The sequence below is a fragment of the Tripterygium wilfordii genome, chromosome 17 (assembly GCF_013401445.1).
Source record: "Tripterygium wilfordii isolate XIE 37 chromosome 17, ASM1340144v1, whole genome shotgun sequence".
Lineage (NCBI taxonomy): Eukaryota > Viridiplantae > Streptophyta > Magnoliopsida > Celastrales > Celastraceae > Tripterygium > Tripterygium wilfordii.
In genome coordinates this window covers 13,230,630-13,253,881 of record NC_052248.1, presented here as the reverse complement: position 1 = coordinate 13,253,881, position 23,252 = coordinate 13,230,630, and the positions used below count along the sequence as shown (strand labels likewise).

At 38.3% G+C, this 23,252-nt stretch overlaps 4 protein-coding genes across 6 annotated transcripts; 1 reads left to right on the top strand and 3 right to left on the bottom strand.

Annotated features, from left to right (window-relative positions):
• Positions 1-501: 501 nt before the first annotated feature.
• On the bottom strand, positions 502-1,324 carry LOC119982519 (25.3 kDa vesicle transport protein-like). Its single transcript, XM_038825953.1, has 2 exons — positions 1,192-1,324; positions 502-1,102 (listed from the first exon to the last, which is right to left on the bottom strand). The coding sequence occupies exons 1-2, from the start codon at positions 1,316-1,318 to the stop codon at positions 930-932; spliced, it is 300 nt and encodes a 99-aa protein (XP_038681881.1). The 5' UTR covers positions 1,319-1,324; the 3' UTR covers positions 502-929.
• Positions 1,325-4,324: 3,000 nt separating this feature from the next.
• On the top strand, positions 4,325-5,897 carry LOC119982518 (ricin B-like lectin R40G3). The gene is made up of 4 exons (XM_038825952.1): positions 4,325-4,452; positions 4,631-4,676; positions 5,235-5,308; positions 5,430-5,897. Exons 1-4 carry the CDS (start codon positions 4,333-4,335, stop codon positions 5,559-5,561), a joined length of 372 nt encoding a protein of 123 aa, XP_038681880.1. The 5' UTR covers positions 4,325-4,332; the 3' UTR covers positions 5,562-5,897.
• Positions 5,898-7,866: 1,969 nt separating this feature from the next.
• LOC119982516 (peroxisomal (S)-2-hydroxy-acid oxidase GLO4-like) lies at positions 7,867-12,391 on the bottom strand. 3 transcript variants are annotated; one of them, XM_038825947.1, is made up of 14 exons: positions 12,253-12,391; positions 12,049-12,169; positions 11,757-11,847; positions 11,145-11,292; positions 10,937-11,061; positions 10,811-10,857; positions 10,660-10,737; positions 10,394-10,518; positions 10,117-10,174; positions 9,590-9,652; positions 9,191-9,260; positions 8,746-8,846; positions 8,467-8,571; positions 7,867-8,240 (listed from the first exon to the last, which is right to left on the bottom strand). In XM_038825947.1, the coding sequence occupies exons 4-14, from the start codon at positions 11,285-11,287 to the stop codon at positions 8,061-8,063; spliced, it is 1,095 nt and encodes a 364-aa protein (XP_038681875.1). In that variant the 5' UTR covers positions 11,288-11,292; positions 11,757-11,847; positions 12,049-12,169; positions 12,253-12,391; the 3' UTR covers positions 7,867-8,060. The 3 variants fall into 3 exon arrangements, with proteins under 3 accessions (XP_038681875.1, XP_038681874.1, XP_038681876.1); XM_038825946.1 differs by lacking the exon at positions 11,757-11,847; XM_038825948.1 differs by lacking the exons at positions 9,590-9,652; positions 11,757-11,847.
• A 9,647-nt stretch (positions 12,392-22,038) lies between these two features.
• On the bottom strand, positions 22,039-22,935 carry LOC119981964 (25.3 kDa vesicle transport protein-like). The gene is made up of 3 exons (XM_038825101.1): positions 22,779-22,935; positions 22,506-22,663; positions 22,039-22,122 (listed from the first exon to the last, which is right to left on the bottom strand). The coding sequence occupies exons 1-3, from the start codon at positions 22,903-22,905 to the stop codon at positions 22,039-22,041; spliced, it is 369 nt and encodes a 122-aa protein (XP_038681029.1). The 5' UTR covers positions 22,906-22,935.
• Positions 22,936-23,252: the final 317 nt, after the last annotated feature.

Sequence of the window (23,252 nt, the reverse complement as noted above, 5' to 3'; positions counted from 1 at the left end):
AGTTGTTCTTCATGATATTCCGACCCGAGCTAGGTTTTTTCATTCTTGTTATTTTTCACATGTTAAGAGATGGGTCAATTATGTGACTCATCATTTGCCTAAGTTAACTCATTCGTGCATGTTTTGAGGCCTGACGTGGGGCGCATTGAATCTATGGTCTACACTAGTGCGCGAAACAGGCAACCAAAAGCTTCATGGAGAAAACCCAAAAATAATATGCGTCGACTCTCAATAACCATAAAAGGGTAGTTGGATCACCATAGCTTTGTTTTGTTTTGACCCAGAAGAGGAGGAAAACAACACCCAACACAATGGCAACAGGTGCCCACTTCGGAATTAAAGCCTGCCAATCAAAAGGGGGAGTTAATTTCTTGTTGCATTCGATCATAATTTTAGGACGTTAAGCAGTTGACATCAAGTAAAAGCAATCACAAGGGCAGACTGAAGAAAGATTAATGAGCCAACCCAGTAAATCCTTATACGAAGCCACTAACTCGCAATAAGAAGCAGTTCTCGCCATAAATTCTATTAATTACTGCAAAGCTCTGAGGAGACCAACAATGTGACTCAAACAAATTAACAAGGAAATAATTCCAATCATGAAAAAAAATAGGAAACTGCCACCAAAATACATAAAGCATAAATCTTACTGACAACCGATACGCATGACACAACAGTACAGGTCCCTATGGTAATGAAATCAGAAACAATAGCTCAGGCATGGTTTGCAAAGAAATGGACATAGGACACACAGAGCTGCGAAAAAAAATCGCAACAAGAATACAGAGACTTCTTCAACCTCATCTTGGTTTAAAGAATCTTCAGCCTTCATCTTTCCTTTCTCCGTTTCTATCTAACAGTGGATGTCTCTATAAAATTATAAATAGTCAGCTGCAATAAAATTTGATAAGACAACTGAACTCAGGCAATTAGAAAAACACAACCAGATTATTACGGTCCAATTTTTCACCAACACCAAGAACTTCCTGTACATTGCGAGTCATTATCTGGTGGACTTCAAAAACTTCATCATTCAGCTTTGCAATTTTCCGCTGAGTACGAGTGTCCTGGTACAATTTCTTTGTCCTCTGTATGAACGTATCTTTAGAAAATATAATGGAAAAAATCCAGTCAAGTTCAGCAATAGACACACCAAATTTGGCAAATAAATTATTAAAAAAGTGAACCTACCAAACTTGATGAAGGCATAAGGTCTAGCAGCTGTTTCTATTTGAGCCCCATTCACACGCTCAAACTCATTTTTGAGGTCTTCAAGGTATTGAAAGGCAAGTTTCTTTGGATAAGAACGGTCGCACATTGTCAGATAACAAACTCGCCTTTCAATGATATAACTGATATATTGTAAGGTGGGATCCCACCTGACAACATTGCGCAAAAGCCAAACGCATTGACACAAAGATATTGTTCCTAGAAAGAATCGAACTCAACACCGCCTAGAGAGATTCGCCAACTTGAGCTATCACCTAAATGGTTCCCTTGAAACCCCATTAATATACTAGTTACATATACTTTATTTTGTGAATTCGTCTACTTTATACTTTTGCAATGATTACGTCCAAAATTAGATCGATGTCTCAACTGTTTGGTTTTCCAAGTGTCTTAGTTGATCAAACTATGGATTAGGATCGGTGATGGTTCTATGTCTGTAAAGTAAAAAATGTGAAAACAACCCGTGATTATTATTTCTTGTCATTATATGAGTAATGGAGTATAATGACAAACCATTTCCACGTGTAATTGAAGGATCAATTTCCACGTCTTTTCACTATTTCTCTGTTGTGTAATTGTGCCATCGAAAACTTTGGAGTTTGGGAAGGTGCAGATTGGCGTTGGATTATTCCTCGGAGAAGGGAGCTTTTCCAGTGGGAAAAGATTCAAGAAAGGGAACTCCAAAAAATTATTGAGCACATGGTCCTCTGCCCTTATAAGAAGGATAGAATCATTTGGAAATATGCAATAGATGGGGTCTTCACAGTTTACTCTCTCTCTGAGGCAGCAACCAATTACGACACTCCAATGCTTGATACTGCATATACTAAGTGTTGGAATGGATGGGCTCCCCCAAAGGTGGAATTCTTCATTTGGCTTCTCCTATGTGGGAAGGTGAATACCAAAGATAAAATTTTCAGGCTCGGCATTGTGGGCGATAATCTATGTCCAGTTTGTAATCTTTCAGAAGAAACAGTGGATCATCTCTTCTTGCATTGCATTGGAGCTAATGCAATTTGGTATAATATCATGAGATGGTGGGGTGTGAATTGGTGCTATCCTTGTTCTGTGAAAAAGCTCTTTGAAGAATGGACGTCTTTTGCTTCAGGCAAACATCAAAAAAAGTTCTGGTACATGGTCTTTGCTGCTATTATATGGACTCTTTGGACTGAAAGAAATCGGATAGTGTTTGACAATACACGCAACCAGTGGGGCAACGTTTTATACCTTATTTTTATTAGGTATGATTTGTGGCTTAAGGCCATCAACATCTCAATCCCCTTCAGCGGTCCCGAGCTGATGATGATAGCATGGTTTGCATAACATGGTTCCTTTGGGTTGAGTTTTGAAGGGGGCTTGCACGGGTCTTCATGTTGCCTATTTAGAGTATGAGTTGTAGTGGAAGATCTATGTCTGTAATAGTGGTGTTCACTACTGTTGTTTGCCTTGGGGATTCCTTGGCTTTTTCTTGCTTAGGCTTGCATAAAGCCTTCTTTATTAATATATCTGATTTATCAAAAAAAAAAAAAATGACAAACCATACAAATCATATCGCGATTGGACTTGACAGGTGGAGCAAAACCAAACCATACAAACCATATCGTAATGTTTTTTTTTTCTCGGCAAGAAGACAGGACTTGACAGGTGGAGGAAAACCAAACGATACAAATCATATCCTAATAGTTTTGCGTGATTCACGTGTTTATTGAAGCTCCCTTCTGCCTAATTGAATCGGCTTCTCACAACGATCATACACCATTGACATATAATGACAAGAAGTAGTAATGATCACCTGCCTCAGTCCCTTCGCCTTTGTCTTGGCATTATTTTTCGGTTTGTTTTTGCAATGGGTTTCTGCAAGACTTCATATTTAAGCTGTCCGCAGTTCCAGCCATGCTACTTAGCCTTTTGTATGCGACTGATAGCTTATATTCCAGTACTTTAATACCCTTTTCTATGTTAATACCCAACGATCATACTCCATACACATATAATGACAAGAAGTAGTAATGATCAAAGGTCAAATTAGGAGTCTTGATTGCAAATCGCATTTGAAAGCTTGTGCTTTGTACATATATTCATATCATGGTGCTATTATTGTTGATGAAGGAAAAAATCAGCTATGGAAAATTGAGCCCGACAGTAAAGAATACAGAAATATATTTTTACTAATATTCTCCACAATCACAAATGCAGGTTGATTACTCGTGCCGGTGTTGCCTTCTTTGGGAGCTGTCATGTATTGTGCTTGGTTATGCATGGCTTTCCAAGGATGAATGCCACTCTCTCTTTGTGTGTTTCCTATTTCTACCATATAATAAAAGCTTGTCATGGCTGTCACTCGAGATGATGTTGCCATTTCATCAGGAATTCATGCCGAGAGCAATATGTGCAGGCCTGACAAACTACACTTTGGAATGTTAGAATATAGTTGATTTTGAATTTTTTTTTTTCTAAACCCTAAATACTAATTCCTAACTCCTATACTCTAATAATTTATTTTCAAAAAAAATAAAATCATGATTTAACATAATTTTTGACAGGGTATTGTAGCCAAAATACGAGCCAAGAATTGGATCCCCTATCCCTTTACATTCATGGTTATGCCCCAAAGTGTTCCAAACCCTTAACCAAACAAGTGTGATTGTGTGGATTGAGAAGGTCTGATCAAAAAATTCCACTAAAAAAAGTTTAGGTTGGCAGTTCAAAGAAAGTATATTCTTACATTTCGCAATACTCTCAAAAAAAAAAAAAAAAAGCTTTTTCTGGTTGAATATTTTGCCCAAGTAAAAGACACAATGGATAACCCAACTTTAGAATTCGATTTTCTTTTTCCACATTAATGTCTCTATTCCAAACAGTCTTCTTTATTTTATCTTCTACATCAAGCCCATATAACCAGTAACTTGACTGGGAAGATGGGATCGAGGGCACTGTACTACTGTAGTCCCCAGGCACTTTACAGTCATAAAGGACAAAACAAAAAGTAGGGGCGGAGGAGCCAGAGAATAATGTAATGGGGTTCACACCATAGCACCGTCCCCAATGATCATACTCCATATAGCATGTCCACCTCCCTTGAACCTCATTATTCAGTTAACAATGGTTGCAACAAACAAACCTTCTTATAGGGTGTACTGCAGGGCTTCCCCTAACTACAATCTAGCCGTCCGTCAAGGCATAGCCATTCTTGTCCCTATTGATGAAAATGATCATCGCCAGGTTTATTCGTGGAATGACCAAGTTTTTTTTTTTTTTTTTTTAAATCTTTTCATTTTTCTGTTAAAATGGATGTTTTCATGATTTTCATTCGTTTTTTAAGAACTGCATACATATAATTTACAGTGAGCATATTTTAAGTATGTATATGGGCCTAACATTAATTGTTTTGCTATTGCAGCATTGGTACAAAGATGACAAGTACAACAATAAGACAGACAATTGGGGCTTTCGATAAGGATCTCCTTACAACCAAAGCCCAACCGACACCCACCTAATGGGCCGGCTGTGGCCAGAGTCTCCAGGGAGCCCAGGCCCTAAGCCCAAGCCCAATGCCCTGAAAACTCTGGTTGCAAGGGGAGGCCCATACCTCCCCCTTATATTTTGCACTTCACTCCCACATCTGGGCGATGTGGGACGTGCACGTAACATACCCCCGCTCTTACAGGGCCAACGTCCCCGTTGGCCCACGCTGTCCCTAAGACAGGTCGCCCCTTCCGGAAACGCAGCCCCGCCCGGCCCATACCGGGACAGAGGAGCACGTACACATCCCACAGCCGCCCAGCTGGGTGGCTCCGATACCAAATGATAAGGATCTCCTTACAACCAAAGCCCAACCGACACCCACCTAATGGGCCGGCTGTGGCCAGAGTCTCCAGGGAGCCCAGGCCCTAAGCCCAAGCCCAATGCCCTGAAAACTCTGGTTGCAAGGGGAGGCCCATACCTCCCCCTTATATTTTGCACTTCACTCCCACATCTGGGCGATGTGGGACGTGCACGTAACAGCTTTCCTGCCTTTTCTCTCGTTAATAAAGCAACTGGTCAAACCCTAAAGCATTCCTTCGGTCATCCTGTTCCTGTAAGAATTCTCTAACTTTAAAATTGCAGGATTTGTTAATTTGTTGCTTCTGATTTAACAATTAATGATGGCATATCCCATCCCTTGTAACTATTTACTGTGAAAAATCTTATACATGTAGGTGAGATTGGTTACTTACAATCCCGATGTTCTTGACGAGTCTGTCTTGTGGGCACTAGCAGAGGATCGTGGTGAAGGTTACAGGTCTATAAGGAGTCTTAAGTGTGCATCACATTTGGAAGCTGCAGCTTAATTTGAACGATTATTCTTATCATGGTGCTATAATTATGGGAGGGATCTAGATGAACGGAAATAACCAGCAATGGAAAATTGAGCCCCACAATAAGGAATATAGAAATCACACTAGTCTCTTTTTTACTTCTTTTTATAGTAATATATTTTTACACGTCTTCTCCGATCTCCAATCATAAATGCAGATTGAATACTTGTGATGGTGTTGCCTTCTCTAGGAGCCGTAATGTATTTGTGCTAGGTGATGCATGGCTTTCCAAGGATGCATGCCACTCTCTCTTTGTGTGTTTCATGTTTCTACTATATAATAAAAGCTTGATATGACTGTCATTCGAGATATGTTGCGAATTCTTAGAGCTTGAAATAAAAGTTTGTACTTTCTCTTTGAGTGTTTTCCTCTTCTACCATATAATAAAAATTTGATGTTGTATCTTCTTATACCGTGGAATAAAAATTTGTATTGGCTATGTAATCTATTTTTTTGATGCATCGATCTATTTGCATTCATTAGTATATGCTTTGTCTTATAATATCCTGGAGTCTGGAGTCATATTGGCTTAATTTGTTTTGGTCATTCTTGTTCGATGTAATATTTCCTCACGTAGTATTGAGCTGGTAAGTTTAATATTTCCTCAAGTATTCCTTGAATTCCAGACTAGCTCGAAAGGTAATTTCCAATTATCTTCGCTAAATCAATTGTCGCTACTCAACTGTGTGATTTTGGTAAAGATGTTAAACAATCTTTGTTATGGGTTGTTTCTCTATAATCCACTTTGAGGACGGGTATTAATATTGTCACAACAATGCTAGACGTCCCAATAACTGGGATCCCTATAATCCCAATTGTTGAGGTGTATGGACAACATTTAACGTGTATGTGGAGCCCATCACATGGGCTTTAATTTTGTGAATGAATCAAATGGTCTGCCGAGCATAGTTTTGGTCATCCGAAAGTTCGATGAAGATCAACAGGACTGAAGAGTTCAAGGCAACATGATCGATGGATGTTTATAGTTCGGCTGAGCCATTGGGCAGAATTCGAACTTGCAGTTGGGTAATCACATAGTCAACAAGTCAACTGCTCTCCAACTTCACCTGTTACAGCAGCAGCAACAACAACAGCAATCTCAACAACAGCAACAACTGCCAAATCTGATGCAGAGGAAAATGATGGGACTTGGAGGGCCTATAGGTATGGGGAGTATGGCGAACAACATGGTTGGGCTAGCAGGCCTTGGGAATACCATGGGCATGGGAGGTGCTAGAGGAGTAGGTGGAACGGGAATCTCCACCCCAATGGCATCTATTTCTGGTATGACTAATGTGGGTCAGAATCCATCGAGTTTGAACCAGGCTTCAAATATTGGCACCACCACTATAAGTCAGCAACTTAGATCTAGTCAACTGCAAGCGGCACAAGCTGCTATCTTTTCAAGATTAAAGATGCAGAACCGAGCTAGTATGTTGGGAGGTCCCCAAGTGGGTATGGGCAGCCTGTCAGGGGCCAGACAGTTACACCCAGGCTCTACTGGTCTTTCGATGCTAGGCCACCCTATGAACAGGCCTGGTATGAATCCTATGCAAAGGGCAGTCCTGGGGCCAATGGGTCCCCCAAAGTTGATGGCTGGGATGAATCTGTACATGAACCAACAGCAAGAAACAACCTCACCACTACAGGCTGTTGTTTCTCCATCACATGTAAGCTCACCGTCGACCTTGGGAATGACGCAACTGAATCAGCAACCGCTGCAGCACGCTAGCCCACAGCAAATGAGCCAGCGAACCCCGATTAGCCCACAACAGATGAGCTCAGGGGCTGTTCATGCCATTAGTGCTGGTAATCCGGAGGCTTGCCCTGCCAGCCCACAATTGAGCTCTCAAACCCTCGGCTCAGTAGGAAGTATGACAAATTCTCCTATGGAGCTGCAAGGTGCAAACAAAAGCAACTCCGCTGGTAATGCATAGCTCATCGGTTTGCTTGTTCGACCAAGTAATCAGCTGCTACATTCCAAAAATATGGTATCTTTTTCTTCAGTGTTCCTGCCAAAAGGGCGCAGAAGTGTACATTGTCTTGATAGAATTGGTTAAAGTTCTTTTTTCCCCAATAATGTATCAATAACGGGGATGGCATTTCTGAGATGCAAGTGGTTATTAAGTCCAATTCTAAGTACATCGATTGATTTTATCGGCTTTGGTCAAAGGCATATGCATACCGGGTTTTATCGGCTTTGGCCAAAGACATAGCCTACAGGGTTTCCATGGTTCGATCCTTAGCAATTGTGATATTCAAATGATGCAATTAGAGGTTTCCAGTGAGAAATAACCATTTAATTTACAAGTACACACATGATACAGATCCAAGATGTTCCCAATGCTCACTGAATGGTCCATCATGCCACAGAAGATTGTCTTATAAGGACTAGCATACTTTGCTGCATTATTGACGATGTAAATCATTCATCTGCAGAATAAGTTTTTGCTCCAAACTCTGAAAAGTAAATTAGAGCATGGACTTGAGTTTCTCAAGTTCTGTTCTCACATGGCTCCTGGTAATGTCTTTCACACTCGGGCAGCCGGACAGCGCCATGGTGAGTTCAAGTTCATCCTTGAGCATAGTAACAACTTGTCTCACCCCATGTTCCCCCTTTGCTGCTAACCCAAAGACAACAGGCCTTCCAACCTGCAGTGACATAATTCAGTTGCCAAACGTAAGAAACTGCCACCCCCTAACAACCATAACTTTGGCAAAGCAATGCATGGATCGTAGAATTAAGCAGTATTTGCAATTAGATACCGGAGGACACCATCTACAATTCTACACAACAATAGATGTTTTTTTTTTCTTTTCCAGGCACCCTAAGTTGTTACGTTGGACGCGATTTGAATAGGCTATCCAAAGAACTTACTAGGACAGCTTGTGCACCAAGGGCTAATGCCTTGAAAACATCTGTTCCTCGCCTCACTCCCCCATCAAATAGAACAGGAACTTTCCCAGCAACGGCATGAACCACCTGCAAATTCAGAATACTTGAGTTACGTTTATGTGCTTTAGCCTACAAAAACCTAGACTGGGTTTTTTTTTTAATTTTTAAGTTCTGAAACAAGCTTCGACACCTAGGGCTCTTATCTCAGGCCAAAAGCATTTATAATAAAAAGAATAAGAAGATGGGAATCATTCATGATACCTCTTCGAGAACAGAAATTGTTGCTGGACTATGATCTAGCTGGCGAGCTCCATGATTAGACACAACGATCCCGTCAACACCTACTTCCACAGCCTTTATTGCTGCCAAAGGTGGCACATTAATCTTGACCAATGCTAAATATGGAACATACCATAACCCTTTTTTTTACATGCAAACAGTTCTACTGTATCGACAGTTCGACACTGAGAAGTGCTTAAAGAGAAGGAAAAGGTAAAGCTGTTTTTTTAACAAGAATTGTTACTAAAATGTTCAAAAACTGCATAAAGCGACCAATATAATGTGAAGCATATTATATATAAGGGTCTAATGAAATATTCAACATCATTCAAAACGAAGATTAATTCAAATAACTAAAGACACGAGCGAGAGAAAAATATTAACATGGAAGAGATGTAAATATGATAACACGGAACAGCAATCATACCATCTTCATGAGTGAGTATACCCTTGATCAGAATTGGCAATTTTGTCACAGACCTCAACCATCCTATGTCCTGCATGAGTTACGAAGCAGGCTTTACCAATATAGACAAAGAAACCTAAAGAAACACAGAAACCATGGCTCCTGTACGCTGCATTCGCCCTAACAATACTTGCAATGGATAATTATTAAAGCCAAACGCATTTTAAGTAAATACTCAACTCGTGGAATATTACAAACCAGACCATTTTACTATAGAACCTTTTGCATCCCAAAAAAATGTGGAATTTATCTCTACAAGAGAACTTTCCTGACCATGGAGAATTATAGCCTCAGATTGATTACCCATGATTGTCTCCTAGAAGCAATTCAAATGTTGAACAATCAGTTTACAGTAAATACCTTCCAAGAAAAAGAAGCATCAAAAGTTTTTTTGGCAAATGCTTCCAGGTTTGAGCCATCATCCTGCAAAAAAGTTCATTTTATGGGAAAAAGGAACCAGATTGGGTCATAATTCAAACATTAAAAGGATGCTATAGATTAATCATTTAATCCTTCCATATCTATATCCTTTCTTATTACTTCAGCTCGATTTTGTGAGCTTCTCACTTATTCTCTTACGATCTCCTACTTGGATTTTCTCAACTTCATATAATGGGATATTGCACATATGTGGGTACACTTTCACATAGCAAACACAGATATTGACCCTTTAACGTAGTTTTAGAACTGAACAATACTTTGGGGACTGATGCAAAAGAGTATTTCATTTTTATATAGAATCTCTCATATTATGAGAATGAAATATGGCTGTGATGTATAGCAATAAAAGGTAAAACGCAAAACGCAAAACGCAAAAGGAAGAAGTGATTTATTCATTGTCATAGGCATACTTAAAGGAATAAGCAGAACTGAACTTTTCCACTTACAGAGACAACTTCAGTTGACAAGAGACCTTCAAAGTTCTTCAATTGAGGTGCCACCATTCTGCATAAATGATCATATGACAGAAAGATGCATTAGATACAGCATACCCAGTTAGTTAAGGAGACAAGAAGTGGTAAATATATCTCATGGTTTTAGACATAAGAATTTGAGGACAATCCCATTCTCATTGGATGGAGTCAGTCAGATTAGACTCTGGAAGAAATTTAGTATGTGTGCTTAACAAAGAGAGTAAGTCAGAAAAAGAATAATGTAATTTACTTATTTTTTATGTCTGCCTCTCTTCGACCAAGCCTTGGAACATCTCCAGTCAAGACAATAGCCTTGTAGCCATTTCTCTCAGCTCTCTGCACCAGCTGAGCTGATATATCTCGTCTTTTGTATACCTAATCAAAAAAGGATACCCAATTGCAGTCACAACTTCTATTAAATGGTTTCACACACACACACACACACAGAAACACTGTTAGTAAATATTGGTTTTCAAAATAAAAAAATATTGACAGAGCACGACATAGACCATATACATATAATTGAAAAAACCGAATGGCATTGCAGCTCGCGGCAACCTCCTCCACCGTGCAGGTAGACGTGTAGGATAAAATCTGCGATGAAAAACAATTCAGCAATTGTATCCTTAAACCAAGCAAATGAAGTTAAAACAGGTTCCATAACTACCATTATGGTGTTACATGAGGCCGCAGCTCTTGCTGTGGCAACCTCACCTACAATAAATGGCAACAGCAAGCGATAAGAAAAATTGTAAACATATTTCAGCTAATAACTATGGAACACAATTTAGACCTTCAGGGTGCGCCAGCTTATGCAAAGCTGTCGGAGCAATCATAATGGGTGCTGAGATTTTGTAACCCAATACATTAGTCGACATATCGATTCTGCTCACATCAACAAGAACTCTCGGCCGAAAACTGAGAAGCAACATGTTTAAATGAATCATTAATTTCTTGTACATGGTTTGCTACACTAGTCATTGACACGTTTTACACATTACGTGATTCTATGAAATGCTTCAATATTCTCTCTTAGAGTGTGCTCGTCCTCAGCTCCCCCAGCATAGAAATCATAGTACATCTTTGGAAGGACTTGCTTGGCCAACACTTGGAAGTCATTCACATTAACTGGTTCAGCTGCCATTATTCCTAAAAATAAACACCACAGGTAATTTAATGTTTGAGCACCCTACACTTAGATGAACACAAAAATCTCAATAATACTTGGAGAGAATTGACTCGGAAAACATTACTTAAGCCGATAAAAAAAAAAAAAAAACCCAACCATGGATGATTACATGTAAAAAGTGAGACTCACAAAACCTTGAACATATCACGAAAGTGCCGCAAACAACCCTGGCACAGTAAAGCTTTAAAACCGGGTCGGCACGAAGAAATGATTCAAAGGGAAAATTATTATTTTTAAAGAATTCCCCACTACTAAACCGGTAATTGAGGACATTTACCATGCAGGAAAGGGGATTAGAACAATAGAACTTAAAATAGCCCATGGCTGAAAAAAAAATCCTTTAACTTAAGGGAATTATACATGTTTCAAGCATAGGGCATTGCATAACAGAGATCACTTAAAGATTATGTGAAGAATTCCCCACCAAATACTGCAAGTTCTATGATGCTTAGGAAAAAGAGGCCAGGTTCCTTTTTCTTAGATGTTAATTTTTTTCCTCTCAGTCTCTGTAGTCTCTGCACAAAAACACAGAAACTCTTGGTGTGACATTTAAGACCCGACTGTTATGTGAGATGATTACAGCTATGACTGTCACACTGAACTATGAGCTTCAAACAAGCTCTCTGCCACAATAGTTGGAAAAAGATTAAGAACAATCAAAATAAGTGAAAACCTGATAAAACCCATAAAGCTCAAAGGTCCCAATATATACTCACCCAATCAAAGGAGATCCCTTTCTTCCTTTAGAGCTGTAGAATAGCTGATAATTAGATTAGTAGTTCAGTTGGTAGGGTAAGGCAGGGAGGTAAAGGGAGTTTGATCATAAGCAGTAAACACCTACAAAATAAAATGATCAGATTAGAAAAACCCAAGATAGGGACAATGGAAATAACATGATTACAAACATGGGTAGTGAGAACCTAAATAACCAGAGCAAAGGAAGCAGACATAGCTCTCTCACTCTGTAAGTCAAAACTACATATTTTCTTCGGCCTCTTTCCTCTTTCGGTCTGTTTTTGGACTAACAAGGTTATATTGGTCTCTTTCATGATGATATGCCCAAAAGCACGTTAACTGGTTAAGCACGGTTCTTAGTTGGGCCCATTAATTGGGCGAACCAAGTCCATATTGGCCCAAAACTAACATGTTATACACTTTGTATCCCAACGATTTAGAACCATACAGGTTTTTCATGATCGGGTGGTTTGGTGTGTCTCTCCTGCTGGTTGTGTTAAGCTCAACTGTGATGCGGCCTTTACCACAGAATCATATGGGTATGGAGTGGTTCTTCGTGACTTCAATAGCCTTTGTGCTTGGTTTGGTTATGGGATGAGACAAGTGGATTTGGGTGTTTTTCATGCGGAAGCTGGAGCTATTTTGTTTGGGTTGGAGTTTGCGATTTCTCTAGGTGTTCGGGTTATTCAAGTGGAAAGTGATTCTCTCGAGGTAATATCTCCGCTTAATAATTTGGGGGGTTCTTATCATCTTTGAGGAGTTGTTCTTCATGATATTCCGGCCCGAGTTAGGTTTTTCATTCTTGTTATTTTTCACATGTTAAGAGATTGGCCAATTATGTGACTCATGATTTAGCTAAGTTAACTCATTCATCGGTTCACGATTTTTGTTTTGTTTGAGGAATGCCCTCAATCAATCCTACACTACGTAGAACGTGATTTATTTGAATGAAAGTCCATTTTCCTTCTAAAAAAAGTTATTAATATTTATCTTTTATTATTTTTTGAATTTTTTTTAATAATATTGATATAAAAAAGTAATTAAAAAGAGAAGCTTATTCGCATGCCCCAATTTCACACCATGTTAATGAGACCAAGAAAATCCAAATATATTATCTTTCCCAACTAGTTTTGGCACTAATCAATCACCTTAAGAATCCACTAACTCTCCATTAATGAAATATAGACTTCATATTATATCATTATATTAATAAAAGCGATACGAAGGGAATAAAAATAATTAAAGAGCAATCCATGTTAGCTTATTTCTTTTTCTTTCAATCTCTCTTGATGCTCGTGCGGGTGCCTTTGAGCGGAAAGCACCCGCACGAGCAGGGGTGAACAATGCGAAAACGAGAATATTGGCTTAGGTAAGTGACCGACACCAAAGTGTGTGTGTGTACTTACCCCAAGTGTAGGGTATCGTCAAGTAATAAACCGGTGAGTCCGGTATCGATCCACGAGGAAGCAATGCAAATTTGAAGTGAATGATATGCAAATGACTAGCTAACACTAATAAACACAATGAATATCAAATTAAAGCAAGTAAAAGAAATGGGCCGAATGACTCGGTAGCATGAGCGATTTTGTAATCAAAGTAAGCACAAATTGGATTTAAAACAATTAATTAAAAACCTAGTCTCTAATCCGTCCCGGTGACTACTCGGTTCTCATACTCAAGGTATCATTGCAAACACACACAACCATACACAATGCATTGTGTGATACTATCAATCATGCATATGCAAAGAGAATTGGGTTATAAGACTTCAATTCATACATGTAGGCCATCGGGTCTCTTAATCTACGATGAACGCAAAGGGATAAGCACCTAATATTATGAATTAATATTCCCCCTTGGGGCTTGGCTTGGCTAACACCCTAGTTTCACACTCAAAGATCAATTAACCATAACTCTCCCATGCACATTCCTAATTTAACCCAAAACCCCATCATCAATACACATAATTAATAGCTATGCAATGAAAAACTCAATTAATTAAGGAAATCATGCAATGGGTTTAACAATTCTCAATCGAACGCATTAGATGCAATCCCTAGACTAGACAATCCAAGAATACAAGCAAATATGTCATTCCCATAGATCCAATCACACAACTATCACGAAATTAAAAGAGAGAAATCGAAGCTACGATTCTTTGAGCATACCTTAAGTAATCGAAACCGAGCACCCACCGTTTTGGGACTAGAAACTAGAAAAGAGAACTACCCACTCATGATTGTTGCAATAAACATCCAATCTATTGTCATCTAAATCAGAGTTTATACAAAATCAAGAGAAAGCACCAAAAACAACAAAGAAAACTTAGAGAGAGAAACTAGATCTACACTACTCCTATGGTGGCTTCATGTTGGAGAAGTGAATGAATAATTCATTAAATCTCAACCTTGCAATATGTAGCCGTTGCACTTGCATTATTTTCCAAGTCTAGCTTTGCAAGATTTGAGTTGTCATGTGCACTTGCAGCCATCTTTGACCATTTGATTAAACTTGCACCAAATCTTGACCTTGGTATCTCCAACAATTTTGTCATCTTTGACCATTTGATCAAACTTGCACCAAATCTTGGCATTGGTATCTCCAACAATTTCCTTTTAAATGTGTAGCAACTTGCAGCCATCTTTGACTCCAAAAATCAAGTAAGATATTCTTTTAAGTCAAAAATTGCAAGCAAGAATGTTGTCTTATGCACAACCATTGGATTCACCTTTAAATGATCATCTTAACCCTTCAAGTCTTGTTGTAATCTAATCCATTCATAATTCAAAACAATTCAATCTCGGCCATAGATTAGTGTACCGTTGGAGCTTGTAGTCTTCAAGAATATCTTCATAATCTAAGTCCCGACACCTCACAGCAAAAAGTGTCCAATTCAGTCATTTAAGCCCGATTTCCTGCAGAACCAACGGGAAACATGTATAAGGGTAAAATTACTTTATTTAAACACAAATGAATTACTATAAGCACTAGAACCTCCTAATTAGATAGTATTAGGACCTCAAAATAGAGGTCCGGTCACACCCCCCAACTTAGACGTTGCTAGTCCCTAGCAATGCAAACACTTCTAAAAATAAAATCCTAACTCACTGACGTAGGCATCACGGTTGCATTTAGCATATGCAACAAGCCTTTAAACCCCTAGGTCACCCTAGTGGACGAGTTGTAGTCTCGTGAGGGCTTATCAGAGCGATACCCACAAACACTTGCCAAGGGATCCACTATTACTTTGAAAGCACCATAAATGATTCTTAAGTTCTCACATGCAAGAAATAGAGCTAATCCCCCAATTTCCCCGCTAGTTGAAGACATGCAAAATCTTTAGAAAATCAATCTCAAATCCCCTCAAAGATGACTAAGAACATTTTTATACTATGAAAAATATAAGTGCAATCAAGCAAGACAACTCAATACATTCACACAAGTAAAACCTTGTTACGGAACCTTTTGGTGTTCATAAATCCCCAATCCCAAATGTACACAAAAACATAAAAACATTGTGCTAAGTAAATGACTTACACAATTGAATTAAATATATGTGTTTATAAAAGATAATTTGGATGGGCATAGCTTTGAGAAAGAAATCACCTACAAGAGCAATTAAAGCATCCGCCAACTCACTTGCTTACCTTGGATCAAATTCATCAAAAGGTTAACTGGGTTGTAATGTGGTCATGGGACAAGGTAGGAAGAATTTGGAACTAGGTGACAAGTTGCAAGGTTAAGTTCAAACATGTGAGCTAAATTCTCATTTTGTCACCCCTTCCATTGTACCACAATTTCAAAGACTTCTCCTTCTTTACACACAAAAGATTCTTTATTGCATACTTTTTTTTTTTTTTCTTTTTCTTTTTCCTTTTTTTCTTTTTCTTTTTTTTTTTTGAGAATAAACAACATTTATACAACAACCCTCAATTTTTTTTCAACATAAGAAAGGGTAATATCACTACCGACTTATCTTTTTCAAGCTCATACTCAACCTTGCAACCAAAGGTGGGAAGTATTTAAGGAAGTGGTTCACACAAGGCTTGTAAGTGAACTAAAAAGGCTTAAAGAAATTTAGGGCTTATAATCACTCACAAATGAATAGGATAAGCTCAAATCTCTCAACCTAGTGAATCTTTCAATCCTAAGTTCACAAGCAAGTGGCAAAATACAAAAATCACACTTCTCAGTAATCAAATGTAATGTTTACAAAGCTATTGAAGAACACGCGCTAAGATGTCAAATGAATATCAATGAAAAGAATCACCCAAAACCCAATGTATATCAATGAAGAATGGCTCAAAGGAATGAGAAGGGTAAAAAGGTAATTTTTCAGACAAAAGGATCCAAAAACGCAGTCATACAAATGCTTCAATGCCAAGATGTCTGCTCAACTGCACAATTTTGATATCAAACTAGGTCCCAATCATCCCAAGAAAAATTGATTATAGTCATCCCACTCAATCACATGCATTGATTTAGCAAAAGAAACCAAGGAACCTACTCTACACTTGCACGTGTGAACAAGAATAAGAAATTAACAGTCAAATTGGTAGTGAATCCCCAAAAGCACCTACCCGTCCCCTCCTAAAGTTCATCTAGCATGTATGAACAACAAAGCACAACACAATAGGATAGAGGGTAGGAAATCATACCATACTCTTCAAAAGTGATCGGAATCATGAGAAACGAAGCATATCCTGAAAAAGTTAATACCAACCACACTATCCAAGCATGACACAACAAGAAATTTTTTTTTTTTTTTTCAAATTTTTGATATTCACAAAAGCACACCAAAATAAAGCAAGTTTCACAATGAATTCACAATTCTCTCACCCCCCAACTTAAATGAGATATTGTCCCCAATGTCAAGAATAAAAAACAAGGCAAGAACAAATTGTGAGATGCATTGTGAACATGCAAAAACACACCAAAATTAAGGGTAAGAAAGTCACAACATAACACACAATCATTTCACAATTCTCACCCCCCAACTTGAATAAGTGCACAAGGAGCAAAAATTGTGAAATGGATTTTGAGCATACGAGATACACAAAAATAAAAGTGATCTCTAAACCAATCCTAAACATATATGTACAAAAGTGGATCAACCATAACACAAGAGAGGGATGGGATCCTTGAGATCCCAAGAACATCCTCAAAATCACTACTCCCACTTTGAGGAACATGACGAACCACACATGATTCGGTCCCCTTTTCTCCAAACTCACCTAAAAAGAATTTTAATCGTGGTTTGGGATGCCACACTTTTCTAATTTTGGTAAATATTTTATGTGTGACATGATGTTTAGAGGATTCTTTAAATCCACTTGCAAAAGGTAACGTTGTCAATTCTTGAGGATGCACTTGGTATGCACCGACTTTGATTGGGAAGGCCTCTAATGCTCCTAAATGAAGGGGCAAATGTTCTACACTATAAATAGTCAAGAACTTCAAAACTTTTTTCATAATATCTCCCTCAATCAAAAGTCGACTACCTTTCTTAATCAAAACTAGCACACCCTCAAATGAATTCTTTGCAAGTGTCATCTCTAATTTATCCTCAACATGAGAGTGAATATAAAGCTTAGGGATGTACTCAATTGCCCTCCCAAGGTCTAACTCATTCCCTTTTGGTCTCACTTTGTTCTCCTCTTTCTCTTCATTTCTCTTCTCTTCGCTCTTTTCCTCAACCTTTTCAACTAGATAATTGTCCTTGTCTCGACATGATCTATCTCCAACTATAACATTTTTCACCTCACCACCCACTTCTTCCACTAATTTCTCATCCTCACTTACCTTAGGAGTCATGGTATTGTCAATTACTATCCCACTCCTTGAGGTAATGATGGGTTGTTCTTGTTCTTGCACATTCAACCCCTCACTTGAAGTTTCGAATTGAAATTCTAATGTTTGAGTGATCTTTGTCAATTGGCTTTTTAAATCTTCCAAGGCTCTATTGGTTTGCTCACGAAATTCAAATCTCCTTTGATTAACCTCCAATTGAGCTTCCATGAATATTTGAAGCGTATCCTCAAGTGATCTCTCTTGGGGTGGGGTGCATGGTTGGTAAGATGGTGGAGCTATACATTGGTGTGAAGATTGTGCTTGCCTAAAGGGTTGGTACTCATGTGCATGAATGTAGTCAAAAGGAGGAGGTGCATGTAAATTTTGTCCGAAGGGAGCATATTGTGGCACTTGTGGCATTTGATAATACATAGGTGGGTGGACATTTTGTGGGGCAAATTGCGCCGCATTGTCTTGTTGAAATGGTTGAGGTGCATTTTGCAAAGCATGCTCAACTTGAACATTTTGCAAATTTTGGGCATTGCCAATTTGGACATCTTGCCCTTGCACCGGATTCATCAACTCATCAATATTCACATGTTGCAAAAGACGACGCAATGCATCAAGATTCATATCACCCCCACGTACACTCCCCGCATCACTCACATTTATATCACCACCTATCCCATCTCTATTATACCCATGCCCACTAACATTATCTCTAGGTTGAGACATGATGGCAAGGAACAATAGCAAGTAACACACAAAAGTAGCACTCAACCATGTCAAGTAACACAAGATTATTTTTTTTTTTTTAATGAACAACCAAGAACAATATTAAGCAAGAACAAGAGCAAGGATAGGAATAGAGCAACAATCAACCTTAGGAACAATAACACACCAAGATGTAGCAAGTAGTGATAAAAATAAAAATGCACAAAGCTCTCTCAAACAATGTATCACTACCAAGCAGCAAACAAGGTGGCATCCATCGCCCACAGGAATCTAAGTTAGCCCCATCCGCCAAGTTCTCCTCACAAAAATTTTTTTTTTTTTTTTTTTTCAGCAACTACACTAAATCGACTACACTACAAAGCAAGTAAAAGGGAGGAACGAAGTTACCCTTGAAGCGTGACTGTGCTCCTTCCTTATTTGATGGTGTTTAATAGCATAAAGCTAGCATCTACAAGCCACCCAGCTCCGTCTTTGACACTCGCATCCCCGGCAACGGCGCCAAAAACTTGACCGACACCAAAGTGTGTGTGTGTACTTACCCCAAGTGTAGGGTATCGTCAAGTAATAAACCGGTGAGTCCGGTATCGATCCACGAGGAAGCAATGCAAATTTGAAGTGAATGATATGCAAATGACTAGCTAACACTAATAAACACAATGAATATCAAATTAAAGCAAGTAAAAGAAATGGGCCGAATGACTCGGTAGCATGAGCGATTTTGTAATCAAAGTAAGCACAAATTGGATTTAAAACAATTAATTAAAAACCTAGTCTCTAATCCGTCCCGGTGACTACTCGGTTCTCATACTCAAGGTATCATTGCAAACACACACAACCATACACAATGCATTGTGTGATACTATCAATCATGCATATGCAAAGAGAATTGGGTTATAAGACTTCAATTCATACATGTAGGCCATCGGGTCTCTTAATCTACGATGAACGCAAAGGGATAAGCACCTAATATTATGAATTAATATTCCCCCTTGGGGCTTGGCTTGGCTAACACCCTAGTTTCACACTCAAAGATCAATTAACCATAACTCTCCCATGCACATTCCTAATTTAACCCAAAACCCCATCATCAATACACATAATTAATAGCTATGCAATGAAAAACTCAATTAATTAAGGAAATCATGCAATGGGTTTAACAATTCTCAATCGAACGCATTAGATGCAATCCCTAGACTAGACAATCCAAGAATACAAGCAAATATGTCATTCCCATAGATCCAATCACACAACTATCACGAAATTAAAAGAGAGAAATCGAAGCTACGATTCTTTGAGCATACCTTAAGTAATCGAAACCGAGCACCCACCGTTTTGGGACTAGAAACTAGAAAAGAGAACTACCCACTCATGATTGTTGCAATAAACATCCAATCTATTGTCATCTAAATCAGAGTTTATACAAAATCAAGAGAAAGCACCAAAAACAACAAAGAAAACTTAGAGAGAGAAACTAGATCTACACTACTCCTATGGTGGCTTCATGTTGGAGAAGTGAATGAATAATTCATTAAATCTCAACCTTGCAATATGTAGCCGTTGCACTTGCATTATTTTCCAAGTCTAGCTTTGCAAGATTTGAGTTGTCATGTGCACTTGCAGCCATCTTTGACCATTTGATTAAACTTGCACCAAATCTTGACCTTGGTATCTCCAACAATTTTGTCATCTTTGACCATTTGATCAAACTTGCACCAAATCTTGGCATTGGTATCTCCAACAATTTCCTTTTAAATGTGTAGCAACTTGCAGCCATCTTTGACTCCAAAAATCAAGTAAGATATTCTTTTAAGTCAAAAATTGCAAGCAAGAATGTTGTCTTATGCACAACCATTGGATTCACCTTTAAATGATCATCTTAACCCTTCAAGTCTTGTTGTAATCTAATCCATTCATAATTCAAAACAATTCAATCTCGGCCATAGATTAGTGTACCGTTGGAGCTTGTAGTCTTCAAGAATATCTTCATAATCTAAGTCCCGACACCTCACAGCAAAAAGTGTCCAATTCAGTCATTTAAGCCCGATTTCCTGCAGAACCAACGGGAAACATGTATAAGGGTAAAATTACTTTATTTAAACACAAATGAATTACTATAAGCACTAGAACCTCCTAATTAGATAGTATTAGGACCTCAAAATAGAGGTCCGGTCAGTAAGGCAAACATTAGTGGGAATCCCAACCAGGACCAATAAACATTGGTGAGAAGCATTTGCATTTGCTGAGATGAAAATATAGATCCACTCATATTAATATAGGTAAAATCGTAGTGGTAAGTGCATAAAATTAAGAGGAAATGTTAAAATCGAATAGGATAAGATTATCTAGTATCGAATATGCTTATCAATGAACGCCTCTATAGAGCCACTCTGGTACAAATTCCTTTACGTTGTATTTAAAATGCCTGGTTCCTTAATTTGTTCCAAAGGCAAAGGGTCTCTTTCATATATCCATATCGCAAATCAACTCTAGAGTAGCTTAAGCACAACTAGTCTCACTGAGATTGCGCCATGACCAAATCAAAAAGTCACCTTGATGCATGTTTGAGGCCTGGCGTGGGGCGCATTGAATCTGAGGTCCCTGAAGCATGGGCACTAGTGTGCGAAACAGGCAACCAAAAGCTTCATGGAGAAAACCCACAAATAATATGCGTCGACTCTCAATAACCATAAAAAGGGTAGTTGGATCACCCATAGCCGGCTCCAAGGGGAGGCCAGACAGGAAGTCGCCTAGGGCCTCTCATGGGGGAGGGGCCTCACTTTTCATTAAATTGTATATCTTTTTAGGTGTATATAGACAATACAATGTACTTGTCAATTGATATAAGAAAAAAAATGGATTAGGAGGCTCCGCAATTAGTTTCAAATTGTAGAGTCTACAATTGGAATCCAATGGCTTGAGAGATGTGCCACATCACACTATATTTTTGTTTTTTCATTTTAAAATTTGTATGTCTTTTTCTTCACCATTGAATATAAATTGTAGACTCTAAGGAATTGCGGAGCCCCCAAATCAGAAAAAAAAAATCCTAATATATTGTTATTTAAGAAAATAAGCCCATTAACCCAAACACAAAATGACACGCCATCACATATATAAAAATTAAAAAGTGCAATTCATTGACCTATAACTTTGATTGTGGTAACAAATCAAATCCGAACTGTACAAGTGAGGCCCCTCCCCCATGAATTATTTGGTTTAGCGTTATTTGGTTTCATTTGATGTAATAAATTTATAAGTTTGAGTCGCTTAATTTATTGGATATTAGTGATAATTTATTTGTATTCAAGAACTAATTATATTGCATTTTGAATTTATTAGATATGCTGGATTTCATATTTATAAAAAAAAAAAATTATTTTAGGTAATGAGGGTCTCAGTTTCTTAACTTGTCTAGGGCCTCCAAAATGCTACAGACGGCCTTGGGATCACCATAGCTTTGTTTTGACCCAGAAGAGGAGGAAAACAACACCTAACACAATGGCAACAGGTGCCCACTTCCGAATTAAAGCCTGCCAATCAAAAGGGGGAGTTAATTTCTTGTTGCATTCGATCATAATTTTAGGATATTAAGTAGTTGACATCAAGTAAAAGCAATCACAAGGGCAGACTGAAGAAAGCCGATGAAAGATTAATGATGTTACTTGTAAAGAATAAGACTTCCCTTTGCAAAGCAGCAAAATGTCTTAACACATCTAGCCAGTCATTAACATTTGTACATCACTTGACCAACATAATATTAGTCATAGCCATGTGCAATCTTGTAAACCCCTTGTACATCCCACAAAGAAGTAAACAGGTAATGCTATTCCTTACATATTTAATACAATCATTTCAAATAGAAGCCAAAACATATGATAAGACAACTGAACTCAGGGAATTAGAGAAACACAACCAGATTCTTACGGTCCAATTTTTCAGCAACACCAAGAACTTCCTGTACATTGCGAGTCATTATCTGGTGGACTTCAAAAACTTCATCATTCAGCTTTGCAATATTCCGCTGAGTACGAGTGTCCTGGTACAATTTCTTTGTCCTCTGTATGAACGTATCTTTGGAAAAGATAATGGAAAAAAATCCAGTCGAGTTCAGCAATAGACACACCAAATTTGGGGTGTAGAAAATTAACCATCACAGGCAAATAAATTATTAAAAAAGTGAACCTACCAAACTTAATGAAAGCATAAGGTCTAGCAGCTGTTTGTATTTGAGCCCCATTCACACGCTCAAACTCATTTTTGAGGTCTTCAAGGTATTGAAAGGCAAGTTTCTTCGGATAAGAACGGTCGCACATTGTCAGATAACAAACTCGCCTTTCAATGATATAACTGATGTCATTGTAAGTTTCCCACCTGACAACATTGTAATTAAGTTGCGCAAAAACCAAACGCATTGACACAAATATATTGTTCCCAGTAAGAATCGAACTTGACACCTCCTACAGAGATTCGTCAACTGAGCTATATATCACCTAAGTGATTCCCTTGAAACCCCATTAATATACTAGTTACATATACTTTATTTTGTGAATTCGTCCACTTTATACTTTTACAATGATTACATCCAAAATTAGATCGATGTCTCGACTGCTCGGTTTTCCAAGTGTCTTAGTTGATCAAACTATGGATTAGGAGGTGATGG

Excerpts from the sequence above, each read along its gene's own strand:
- LOC119981964 (XM_038825101.1), bottom strand. The coding sequence starts at position 22,905 with ATGTGCGACCGTTCTTATCCGAAGAAACTTGCCTTTCAATACCTTGAA. Across the intron at positions 22,664-22,778 it reads TTATGCTTTCATTAAGTTTG|ATACGTTCATACAGAGGACA; the intron begins GTAGGTTCACTT and ends TCTTTTCCAAAG. Across the intron at positions 22,123-22,505 it reads AATTGGACCGTAAGAATCTG|GCTTTAATTCGGAAGTGGGC; the intron begins GTTGTGTTTCTC and ends TTTGATTGGCAG.
- LOC119982516 (XM_038825947.1), bottom strand. The coding sequence starts at position 11,287 with ATGGCAGCTGAACCAGTTAATGTGAATGACTTCCAAGTGTTGGCCAAG. Across the intron at positions 10,175-10,393 it reads GAGGCAGACATAAAAAATAA|AATGGTGGCACCTCAATTGA; the intron begins GTAAATTACATT and ends TCATTTATGCAG. Across the intron at positions 8,572-8,745 it reads CAATTTCTGTTCTCGAAGAG|GTGGTTCATGCCGTTGCTGG; the intron begins GTATCATGAATG and ends CTGAATTTGCAG.
- LOC119982518 (XM_038825952.1), top strand. The coding sequence starts at position 4,333 with ATGGTTGCAACAAACAAACCTTCTTATAGGGTGTACTGCAGGGCTTCC. Across the intron at positions 4,453-4,630 it reads ATGAAAATGATCATCGCCAG|CATTGGTACAAAGATGACAA; the intron begins GTTTATTCGTGG and ends TTGCTATTGCAG. Across the intron at positions 4,677-5,234 it reads CAATAAGACAGACAATTGGG|GCTTTCCTGCCTTTTCTCTC; the intron begins GCTTTCGATAAG and ends GTGCACGTAACA.
- LOC119982519 (XM_038825953.1), bottom strand. The coding sequence starts at position 1,318 with ATGTGCGACCGTTCTTATCCAAAGAAACTTGCCTTTCAATACCTTGAA. Across the intron at positions 1,103-1,191 it reads TTATGCCTTCATCAAGTTTG|ATACGTTCATACAGAGGACA; the intron begins GTAGGTTCACTT and ends TATTTTCTAAAG.